Source organism: Salvia splendens, chromosome 8 (assembly GCF_004379255.2).
Source record: "Salvia splendens isolate huo1 chromosome 8, SspV2, whole genome shotgun sequence".
Classification (NCBI taxonomy): Eukaryota; Viridiplantae; Streptophyta; class Magnoliopsida; order Lamiales; family Lamiaceae; genus Salvia; species Salvia splendens.
Window position 1 is genome coordinate 34,403,167 of NC_056039.1, and position 12,221 is coordinate 34,415,387.

Consider the following 12,221-nt stretch of genomic DNA (forward strand, 5'->3'; position numbering starts at 1 on the left):
CCAAAAAATCTCAACCTAACAAGACCATATATATATAAATTTGGTGAATAGTAAAATATTAGTAGTTTTTAATTTAATACTACATGATATGATATGTATAACTAAAAACAAACTTATAATTAAACATAGAATGAATGAGAAATTTATTCGTTGATTATAACATTAACTAAAGTTATTATTATGCCACAACTGTTGATGTGGTGGAGTGGTAATACAGTTGGACTTACGTTCTTGTTACTTACTTGTGTATGCTATTCCGCCTATTCGTATGTTTACATATGGGGCGTGTTGTTAGGAGAGCTGATTGTAGCGTGGGACGGGCACACGGAGGCTGTAAACTGCATCAGCTGGAATCTAGGGACTGAATCATGTAATAAATACTATGAACTATAATGGGAGGAATATTAATGAGTTCATCACTGCAATGGGAGGAGTTGAAGTTGGAACGAAAAAGCTTGATTCTTCCAACTATCTGATATCTTCTTTGTAGGTATGGTATTACTTACTCTTACTCAATTGTGTCGTATGTAAATTCTTTTGCTTAAGAAAATTTAATGTCATAATATACCTATTTTACCTTTATTGATTGATTTAAGTTACTTTGTAGGAAGGGAGTTATATATTTGGAATATAATGTTTTTTAATCGAATAATATGTTACGTGAATAATACTACATTGATTCTTGAATGCCAACTATTTTTCATATATCAAACATATTATTAGGCTAAATTAAATAGTATATATGAGTATATTCTAGGTATCATTTTCATGCCCAGTTGGGACTTAGAGAATTTGGACTGTTGTAGTAATTCATGTAAGAGTGGGTATGCTTATATATCTAGAATATACAAGGCATCTTTTCTCAACATGGACAAATTATCAAATCCAATACTAGTATTTTCAAAAAAAATACTACTACCTCCTTTTCAATTTTGTACAATGCGTAAGTTATTTAGTTAATAAGTTGCTTAAACAATTCTTTTATTGTAACCTGTCAAATTTCTAGACTATACTTTTTAAATGATAATAATTGTAACGAGAATATCCATTTGATAAAACGTACTACTAGTATATGGCAAACTATGAAGGGATATAAGTTTCAACAACATTTAAAGCGAGTAAACTTAAATTACTTTTCAATTAAATACCTACATGGTGAGAATATCCACTTGCTAAAACACCAAATACTGTTAAAATGGATGGGATGAGATAACATTCAAAGTTTCCACTTCCAAAGTAATTTTTTTTTAAAATCACGTATTTATATTTTTTAAATCTACACTTTTGATTATAGCATATTAATACATGAGAAATTATTTTGCATTTAAATCAAAATCGTATTGTTATGATATCCTATTGATATTGGCTACAAATCCCTTTTCAATACCTTCAATTGTTCAATCGAATAAACCCAATCTAATTCATAACAACAATTCCAACTATTTAGTGTCGAATAGATCAAATAGAAGTAGTAAAAAATCCAAAGGCAAAATACTTTCAACAAAGTACTACTTATATAGTAGTACTACATGAATTCAGAAAAGCATTATATTTCTGAATTTGGGGCATCGTTAAATACAGATTATACTTAATTTAGGAAAGCATATCATCATAGATATATATTCAATTTACATTATTGGATGTATTAATATTAATAAAAAAGAAAAGAAAAGAAAAGGGGTAATGAAACGAACCCTAAATTTGAGTGAAAATTGAAATCCCTCTTTACATTGGAGTATAAATCTATTTGGAAAAAGAAAACCGCCGTAGCAGAAAAGCTCAGAAAAACTGAATAGCCTCAACACGTCTTTCTTCCTCATTCCCTGTTTCGTTCCAAATTGAACTCGGAAAACCCATCTACAGCAATCGGATTAGATTGCCGCGCCTTCAATTTCACACCTATAGAGAGAGAAAAGCCACAAAAATAGGTGGGGACAAGAGAAAGAGAATGGGCCCACCAGGTTCATCCGGGAAGGAGGCGGGGAGGAAGCGGCAGAAAGGGAGAGTGCCGCCAAACAATATGAAGGTTGCCGAGGCCACCCGCATTCGCATCGCTGAGATTCTGGAGAAGTTCCGGAGTTCAGATGATGAAGGTGAACCAAAAAAAGTCTTAATTTTTGAGGAGGGTTTGTGTGTGTGCTAGAGCTAGCTGAAAATTTCAATCTTTGGGTGTATATATATGTACGTTTGTGTTGTTTGCTGCAATTTGACATGCAAATAGACTGGAAATTGGAATGGATGTGTTTGGAGTTGTTTCTTTTTGGTAATTGGTTGTTATTGTAGTCATGAGCTTTATGCTTAATGAAGCATCTTGCTAAGAAGAAAAAGTTACCGGACTTCAAATTTGTGTTGAGAAGGCCTCTGTGAGTGTTCTAGTGTTAGCTGAAAAATTGATTCTTTGATGACTAATTAGTGTAATGGAAGCTTTACATGTACGTATTTTATACTCCCTCTGCCTCACTCTAAGTGGAGCATTTCTTATTCGGCATGAGATTTTATGAAGTTTTGTTATGTGAGTTGAATGGAGAGAGAATAAAGTAGATATAATAATGTTTCCATTTTAGGAAATGTGTTGGTTAGAGTGAGACATCCAATAAAGGAAAATGTGTCACTTATAGTGGGACGGAGGGAGTATAAGTTTAGTGTTATTTGGCTGCAATTTGACATGCAAATAATCTAGATGCAACCCTGCTGGAATGAATGTTTATGGAAGCTATTGTGTGTGTGTGTGTTGTTCATGTTTTGGTAGTTGATTTTATGTAGCTATAAACTTTATGCTTGATGTAGCATCTTACCAAGAAGGAAAAGTTTCCTGAACTTCGAATAAATGCAGTATACAAATTTGAAGAGAACCTGACTAATCAGGAGCGGGCGGCAGTGCACGTTATGTGCAGAAAGGCGGGGTTCATGTCAAAGAGTCACGGGTAAGTTGTGTGTTAGGAAAGCAAGCATGTATTTGGTTGCTTGCTTGTAGTTGTGTAATATGTAGAACTTTATGGGGCATGTCTCTGTTCTTCTAACAATCTGAAATCTGTAGGAAAGGACAGGATCGCCGCATTTGTATCTATAAGCGTAAAAGGGAAGTCAGCAGTATGAAAGGGAGAGAGAACATTGCTTCTTTCAGATTTTCAGGGGAATCACAGGCCGCTTTACAGGAATTGTTTTCTTGCTATCCCCCTAATGATGTGGATATGAGTGGGAATAAACTTGGCGTCAGTAAGGGAAAAAGTGATAGCGGAGTCTCAAGAGACGATTTTTTTTGCAGACCTACGACGAATCCATCTGAAATTGCAAGCAAGATACAAACACTTGCTTCCCGAATTGAGAAAGAGATGAGCTTGAAACAGGTTAGGAACCCCATCTTACATCTTCTTGAAATTATGGTGAGTAATTGCCCTCTTGTTTGCAGATCGCACAGAACAGGTCCAAGCTACCTATTGCATCTTTTAGGGATGCTATCACATCTTCAGTAGAATCTAACCAGGTTATCCTCATTTGAGTGTTTCTGTGTGTGTTTAAATGATGGGTGCTTCGTATATTCAGTATTTGGAAAGCTTTGAATCTTCAGCCGGTTGCTTAATTATAACAATATGATGATATCTTGTCTTCCAATGCAGGTTGTGCTTGTATGTGGTGAAACTGGATGTGGGAAAACAACACAGGTACTACTTCTTACCCATTTGACTGTTCCCTTCTCTCATTGTATATTTTGAACAAAAAGGAGAGTATTTGGCACACTACACATTTGTCTGAGTTTTTTCACATTATGTTTGTTATTCATAGTGTGTTTTTGGGGCTGAAAGCATAGTAAATTTCCACAGGAGCATAAGGATATCTCCAGCATTCTGATCTTTGATTGTATATGAGAATTGAAAACTCTAAGTGCATATCTTTTGATATATTGGTTTGGACTTCGGAGTGTACTTGTAGATTATTTATAATTAAAATTGTTATATTTCAAATTGATTAGGTCCCCCAGTTTCTCCTGGACCATGCATGGAGTAAAGGAGAGACGTGTAAAGTTGTTTGTACTCAGCCGAGGCGAATCTCTGCCACATCAGGTTGAACACCGTTTTTTGTCTCTCGTTAAATATATTTATTTCAGGTTCAGCTTGAAATGTGAGTGCGTTTTATACTTCCGTGTTCACGTGCAGTCGCTGAAAGAATTGCTTCTGAAAGAGGTGAAAGTATTGGAGATTCTGTTGGATACAAGGTACTACTAGATCTTAATCAAGGTGCAATCTTGATTTGAGTAATATTTGCTTCGTGCAGCAACCTCTCTATTTTGTTTATGAATATTAAACATGAACCACTAGGTTGTACTTTCATGCTGACTTCATTTACCAACTATTAATGAAAATTTTATAGATTCGACTGGAAACCAAAGGTGGAAGGCAGTCCTCTCTTGTGTTCTGCACCAATGGGGTTCTGCTGAGGGTTCTAGTCAATAAAGATAACAGCCGTACAAAGAAAAAAAAGGCGTCTAAAAAAGGACAGAGTTCTGTGGCTGATATAACCCACATAATAGTGGTACAGAATCTCCTGAAAACATATATTCCATCTTTTGTAGATAGTTTTGTCGTCTACTTATTTGATTATGCATCAGGTTCTGTTATTATCTATCAACTGTGATTTTGTTCTGGTTGAGTTATTTTTATAGCAATATTAATTCTTTGTCAGGAAAAAACCACTCCTTAGTCATTTCTCTGTGTCTATGTATAATACCTGTGTTGAACTTTGAAGGGCAAGTAGCCTTACCTTGATACATCTCAGCTGCAAGGCCCTTGCTCTTTTCCTGAGGTTCCGTTCCTGACATATTGTTTTGGTTCTAGGATGAAATTCATGAAAGGGATCGCTTCTCCGATTTCATGCTCGCAATAATCAGGTGCCTCACTCATATGATGTTTACTGGTTACATGGAGCTTGAATATATCCGAATGAGATTTTTGTGATTTAATTTTCCATACAGGAATCTCTTGGTGCACTTATCCAAAATTATTGCATGTTATTATTAATATCATTTCATCGTCTATTCTGCATTGGATATTCAATCTATTTATCGTACGATTTAAGTGTTGTTTATGCTGTTTTGTTTGATATTGATTTCAGAGACATGCTTCCTTCGCATCCTCACCTGCGTCTGGTCAGTGTCTTTGTAGTCTTTTCTAGGTTAAATCTTGATATATTTTTCGGTTTCTGATGCTTAGTTAGAATACTGGTTTGATGGGCTGTTCAATCTGAACAGGTATTGATGAGCGCCACCATTGATGCGGACCGGTTTTCAAAGTACTTTGGAGGCTGCCCAGTTATTCGTGTACCGGGTTTTACATATCCCGTAAGCAACTGCTCTCATTTTATATGGTGCTGTGTTTATCTTTACGAATTTAGTCCATTATGCATCGAACATGGTATTTTTAGGTAAAAAGTTATTACTTGGAGGATGTACTAGCACTTGTGAGATCATCTGAACATAATCACGTTAAGTGCACAAGTGGGGACGTGGCAGTGAAGGACTCTCCTTTAACCGAGGAATGCCGAGTTTCTCTTGACGAGGCTATTGAATTAGCTTCATCAAACGATGACTTTGATCCCCTTCTCGAGCTGATATCTTCCCAAGGAGATTCGAGAGTTTTCAATTACCAGCACTCGAAAACCGGAGTAACCCCCTTGATGGTGTCAGCCGAGCAAGGAAGAGTTAGCTATGTTTGCACACTTCTCTCGTTTGGTGTAGACTGCGACTTGCGGAGTAATGCAGGGAAGACAGCTCTCGATTATGCTGAACAAGGAAATCAGGGGGATGTTGCCGAAATCATTAAAAAACACATGGGGAAAGCATTTACGCAGTCAGATAAGGAGCAAGATTTACTCGATAAATACTTATCGCATGTTGACCCTGAACTTATAGATTGTCTGCTTATCGAACAACTTCTTAGGCGAATCTGTAATGACTCGACTGATGGAGCTGTTCTCGTATTTCTTCCGGGTTGGGATGATATAAACAGAACGCGAGAGAAGTTGCTATCAAGTCCTTATTTCAAGGATCCATCAAAATTTCTTGTTATTGCTCTTCATTCTATGGTTCCATTGGTCGAGCAAAAGAAAGTTTTCAAACGTCCGCCTCCTGGATGCCGCAAAATTGTTCTTTCTACTAATATTGCCGAAACATCAGTCACCATCGATGATGTTGTTTATGTCATAGACAGCGGGCGGATGAAAGAGAAAAGTTATGACCCATATAACAACGTGTCAACTCTTCATTCTTCTTGGATATCAAAGGCAAGTGCTAAGCAACGAGAAGGTCGTGCAGGGCGATGTCAAGCTGGTATTTGTTATCATCTATATTCAAAATTCCGAGCTTCTTCTCTTCCAGAGTTCCAAGTTCCCGAGATAAAGAGGATGCCTATAGAAGAGCTGTGCCTGCAGGTACCTAACTTGTGCACCTGTTTAGGAGAAAATCTCTGTTTTCGACATAATTAGCGATGTATGGCTTCATTTTTTCATTAAAATCCTATGGGGATGCTTTTTTTTGTTACTCAGGTGAAGCTTATGGATCCATCTTGCAAAATCGAAGAATTTTTGCAGAAGACGCTGGACCCGCCTGTTTATGAGACGATACAAAATGCAATAACGGTTCTTCAGGATATCGGTGCATTGTCTCTAGAAGAGCAACTCACGGAACTTGGGCAGAAACTCGGAGCTCTACCCGTCCACCCTCTGACCAGCAAAATGTTATTTTTTGCGATATTGTTGAATTGCCTTGACCCGGCATTGACTTTAGCTTGCGCTTCCGACTGCAAAGACCCCTTCATTTTGCCAATGCTTCCTAATGAAAGGAAAAAAGCTCAAGTGGCTAGACTAGAACTGGCCTCACTCTATGGTGGCAACGGTGACCAGTTAGCTATAATTGCTGCCTTTGATTGCTGGAAAATGGCTAAACAAAGGGGCGACGAAGCGAAGTTTTGTTCTCAGTACTTCGTATCTGCAGCGACCATGAAGTTGATTTCGAGCATGCGGAAGAAACTCGAAGGCGAACTACTTCGGCATGGTTTTATCCCGGAAGATGCCTCCCGCTGTAGCCTCAACGCCCGTGACCCTGGTATACTCCATGCTGTAGTTTTCTCAGGTCTATATCCGATGGTCGGGAGGGTTATTCCGCAAGGTAATAGATCTCTTGTCGAAACTGCCAGCGGGAATAAGGTAAGGTTGCACCAGTTTTCGACCAACGGGAAGCTCTCCTCGAAGAAATTCAGTATCCCGCCTTTGATCATGTTTGATGAGATAACCCGTGGAGACGGCGGAATACATATTAGGAACTGCTGTGTCCTAGGTTCGCTCCCCTTAATGTTGTTAGCCACTGATATTGTCGTGGCCCCGACTGAGGAAGATGCTGATGAGGGTGATGAGAGTGATGCTGATGAACCTGATGCCGACAATGACAGTGACGAGGATGATAAAGCAGAGCCTCACAGTTCATCGAAACCCAACAGCGAAAAGATCTTGTCGGCGCCAGAGAATGTCGTTAAAGTCGTAGTGGATCGATGGCTGCCGTTTCAGTTGATGGCTCTAGATGTTGCTCAGATATACTGCTTGAGGGAGAGACTATCTTCAGCAATCTTGTTCAAGGTAAAATTTCAATCTTGATAGAATCTGTATAAAGATCATAAAGCAACGTAACTCTGACTATTTTTTGCAGGTAACTAAACCGAGGGACGTTCTTCCGGAACATCTTGGTGCCTCACTGTATGCAATAGCCTGTATCCTCTCTTACGATGGGATGTCCGGGATCTCGCTGCCACCAGAACCCGTAGACACCCTCACCACGATGGTCAGTGTCGCTGACATCAGCCATGGTAGGAGGGTGCCAATCAATCGCCCAGCTAAGAGCTATCTCAAATCGCTTCTTTACCCTGACCACCCCTATCCAAACCAGAGCCACACGTCACACCATCACACAAGCCATCTTCAGAAGCAAGTGTCAAAAAGCGCTGCGAACTGGTCGGCCCCACAAGGGACTAGTACCGCGAAGGGGAACTACTCCAAGCGGCAGCGTGGCAATGGTAATGGATTCAGGTGATACATATATGTTTAGATGTGCTTTTGTCCAATCGATCCCCGGCTACTTTTGCACTGCTGTAGCCGGAAAGCGACTCTCTGGGGCGCTCCCAAGTCCCGGGAGATGTTCGCATCAATCACAGGCATATGTTAGACTGCTATTTATTATAGTTTTTGGTAATATTAAAAAGATATAAATCTGCCATTTATTTCACGCGATTGAGTCATCTTTATAGATCGTTTAATCGTTGTTTCGTAGGTGTAACCCCTGATGCATGTGCATTGTCGATTGTAGATGCTACACCTACACCTCACACGTAACAATAGCGTTGAAGGTGTATAATAGTGCTCCTATTTAACCTAAAATGATGAACAAAAATTGTTCATCTAACTTTTCATTTAATTCCATTGTTTTTTAATGTCGACATCATTTAAAATGCGCTCTACACCTATGTTGCTTTTTTTTTTTCTAAATGTAACCTATAGTTCAAAGTAGTAATATTTACATTGTAGTAAATCAATTTTTCTGCCACTAACGAAATACTTACTATACTATACAAACAATAACAGAGTACTACATAGATATTTGTCTCACATTTTCATATTATATCTTGTGTTTCAAAATGACTAATACACGTATCTTACCGAACGATACGATGCTTCCACACCTATCACCTATCTATTCCTAACCTTATGGATTCTATTACCCTTAGATATTTAGTGATGAAGATTGAGAGTGGCAGAGCTGCACACTCAATCAGAAAATTACATTTTATAGATTTTGTCATGCCTCATGGCTTTTCATAGAGTTAATGAAAGTGTGTTAAATGTACAGATCTATTGATTAGACGCAGTGAAATAGCCCAAAAGGCTAAATATTTGCTCTCTTTTGACGTTTTAGCAATTTTTTTTCTATAATTGTCAATTTAATCATAAGAAGAAAGTGTTCAAATTCAAGCGATTGTCAATGATATAACTTGTGAGGTGTGTTATATTGCTAATTTTTTAAGCATAATGTCATGTGTAGACATTTTTAATACATTGCGTTGATGAGTTATGAGAGTTAGCAACAAAAAAGTTAGTAATTGATCACACCCTTCTTCTAATGTCAATATATTTTTACTTTAGAATAATTGCTCTTGTTAATACTAGTATCACTATATAATTAAATACGAGACGAAATATAAACAATGATTGCCATACACGCTCTGAAATCTTCAATCTAATCACAATTTTTGAGCAACAAATAGTGTACCTAAATGAATCTATACAGCCATTTTTTCCCTACCTATTCAAGTAAAAATGCTTCAGATTTTCTTCCTCCAAATATTCACAAACAACAATAATCTTACACACAGACAGCGCGGTTTCAACGCCTTCCATAAAATCAACACGATTTCTTCATTCCCTCTTGAGCGTTTTCACCATCCCCTTGAAGATCTGGCTGAACCAATACAAGTTCATCACAGACAGCACCAACGGAACAACGTGAACCATCACCGCACCTATCTCGTGCATCTGCTTCGCCTGTAGATGCAACGACGAGTAAGAAACAAGCACACATAATGCACCCACAAGGCAAATGTTCGTCTAGTTCTCACGCTGGGCCATATATATAAGCAACGTTAAGATTTTGGTATTTCGGTTGGAATCTTACCTGGTCATGATATTGGTACGAATGCCAAAACAGGTAGATGAACAGCAAAATTCTTGCAACCTGCAAGTAAAAAACAACCCGAAAAGTTAAGAAAATGTTGGAGGATATGAGAAAGGTAGTATCGTCCTTTTGCAAGAACTTACAAGCCATGCTAGGAATATCACGACTCCGTTTATGGTATACACCTTCGACCTCTTCATACCAGCTGCATCAAGATACCTATTCAGAAATTTTGAGGTGAGAAATGAGACATTACCACAGACGAGAAGCTAGATATCGAGTTTACCATCTCAGATTGATACAAGGCGTAGTTGCCTCGGACATTAAGACCATGTACGTGTAGATTTGTGCTTCACCGGTGAGCATAGCATAGGCCACGCTACCCAACGAGAGAAGATGGTGAATTACCTAAAACAGATTCACATCAACTATAGATTGAAATGCAGAGTTATTGAAGATATATTCTGAAGGAAGAGATTGTGCTTACATACTCCATCCCACCTAACGAAGGATATCGCCATAGAATCATGCTGAGATCCGAAAGGAAATAGCCAACGGAAACCTATTCGAAGATGTGAATCAACAAGGGCGAAAACAGAATCGATGGGAGCATAAAAGAACAAATAGAGGTGAAAACATCACTAACTCCCAAAGCAGAAATCGAGACCGTTGAACTACGAAGAGTGATTGGCCCGCGCTGTGGGTCATTTTTGAAAAGATCCGACCACAACACGAAATATAATGACACGGTGGCAATGTACATGGCGTGAAAAGTGGACATGGCTCTGCATCACATAGGGCGCGTCAAAGCAAGAACATGAGGCCGGTTATGTATCAGTAGGCGAATGAATCCACTCACCGGTTGCTCCATTCGAGCTGAAGGCCCTTTGAGAGATTCGGATAGCTTTTGAAGTAGAGGGGACTAATAATCTGGCTAAGTTCATACACCTGAATACAGATGAATGAAAATCATGATGGAACAGCTGCAGGAAATGGAATATTGCTTTCATACCGTTTTGCAGGCGAAAATTCCAAGGATTATAGACGTATATACGACGAAAGGATCAGCAGAGACATATTCCTTGAGAAGCAGATCAACTTGGTTTAGGTAAGATTTAACCAACATATTACTACTTCCAGTTGACAGCATCACAGCATATCCGCAGTCGTTTTCCCTATTTTCGAAGATCATCAGCGAATCAACTAATATGAATCCAAATCAATCATCAAAACATACTTTACTGCATAGTAATACACCCCTAACTCAAGAATCAAGTCCTACTAAACTAATGTGTTAACTAAGGATTTCGAGTTGAATGTTTTATATTCACGCTCTGATGATCATAAGGTAATATGCTTCTTCTCCTTCCAAAACAAGTTCGAGATAAACAATTTCATAACACAATCAACACCAAAATCGTTCAAATCATCGTTAAAAGCTACGGTTTAATTCGTGTCGGCATGGAAAAAACCATACCTTTATCTTACTGAAATTTTCGGTATTGCCGATTTTTGGATATGGCCAATATCAATACTGATATTGTACCTACCAAAATTCAGCATACCAAATTTTGGTACGGTATATAGCAATACCGTTATACTGTTATATAAAGGTTGTTAAAAGGCATATATAGTAGTTGCACAGGAGAATCTCAAGAAAGAATCAATTGACAAAGGCTATCTGTTGCAGAGAAATGCAGCACAAATTAAGGCAACAAATCCTATGAATTTAACTTCATCAATAATTTACACTAAACTTCCAATTCAAACTTCTTCACCTAAAACAAGTTCGTCATAAACATCATCACCAATACTAGAATCTATTATTCCAAAGATAATAACCTATAAAGTGTAATTAACATCAAAAGTCGAAACTTTATCACTAATGGGGCCTTATTTAATCAAACCACATCAAATCAAATCATCTTATTTCAATCCAACATTCCCTCTCAAGCATTTCATCAAGCACATGTTTTCTCCACACTATGAAAATAGATAATTCAGCCAACATAAAAAGAGAGAATAAACCAAATCAATTACCCAAAAAATCGAATACAGCATTCATGAATCCATCCAAAGAAACAAACAAAAAGGTTCACATTATAAATACTCGGTTATTGGATATGATGAAAACAAACAATATATTGATAAAATAGAATAAATAAAATGAAATCAATTCCTTGAATAAAAGGAAAAAGTCCAGAAAGCTAAACATACCAAGAACAATGAAAATTGAAGGTGGCAGAGAAAAAAATGTGGATAAATGATGATAGAATCTAATGTGGAGATTATAAGATAAGAGAACCGCACAGTTTTATTTTAATATTTTTTTTAATTATTGTATGTTTGTCTCTGTCTCTGTCTTTGTCTTAGGAGGCACGATATGTCTGAAATTAATTCGATTTTCTTTCTCATTCAATTTCCTTTCACGTAATCATCAAAGTAAAGAATGTATATGTGTGCATTTATTATTGATATTCCTTTCCTAGAAATGAGGAGAAAGAAATGAAGT

At 37.7% G+C, this 12,221-nt stretch overlaps 2 protein-coding genes across 4 annotated transcripts; one reads left to right on the forward strand and one right to left on the reverse strand.

The window, feature by feature from the left end:
- The first annotated feature begins 1,694 nt into the window (after positions 1-1,694).
- LOC121744444 (DExH-box ATP-dependent RNA helicase DExH6-like) lies at positions 1,695-8,266 on the forward strand. Of its 2 annotated transcripts, XM_042137984.1 has the most exons (14): positions 1,696-2,093; positions 2,834-2,924; positions 3,038-3,347; positions 3,410-3,484; positions 3,618-3,662; positions 3,971-4,061; positions 4,155-4,213; positions 4,369-4,530; positions 4,833-4,885; positions 5,110-5,143; positions 5,246-5,335; positions 5,419-6,423; positions 6,538-7,623; positions 7,694-8,266. In XM_042137984.1, exons 1-14 carry the CDS (start codon positions 1,949-1,951, stop codon positions 8,072-8,074), a joined length of 3,627 nt encoding a protein of 1,208 aa, XP_041993918.1. In that variant the 5' UTR covers positions 1,696-1,948; the 3' UTR covers positions 8,075-8,266. The 2 variants fall into 2 exon arrangements, with proteins under 2 accessions (XP_041993919.1, XP_041993918.1); XM_042137985.1 differs by lacking the exon at positions 4,369-4,530 and having other exon boundaries at positions 1,695-2,093.
- A 968-nt stretch (positions 8,267-9,234) lies between these two features.
- LOC121743323 (TLC domain-containing protein 4-B-like) lies at positions 9,235-12,003 on the reverse strand. 2 transcript variants are annotated; one of them, XM_042136594.1, is made up of 9 exons: positions 11,927-12,003; positions 10,722-10,884; positions 10,569-10,657; positions 10,356-10,494; positions 10,197-10,271; positions 9,996-10,117; positions 9,853-9,928; positions 9,710-9,769; positions 9,235-9,579 (listed from the first exon to the last, which is right to left on the reverse strand). In XM_042136594.1, exons 2-9 carry the CDS (start codon positions 10,857-10,859, stop codon positions 9,454-9,456), a joined length of 825 nt encoding a protein of 274 aa, XP_041992528.1. In that variant the 5' UTR covers positions 10,860-10,884; positions 11,927-12,003; the 3' UTR covers positions 9,235-9,453. The 2 variants fall into 2 exon arrangements, with proteins under 2 accessions (XP_041992528.1, XP_041992529.1); XM_042136595.1 differs by having other exon boundaries at positions 9,441-9,579; positions 9,853-9,914.
- Between the last annotated feature and the right edge of the window lie 218 nt (positions 12,004-12,221).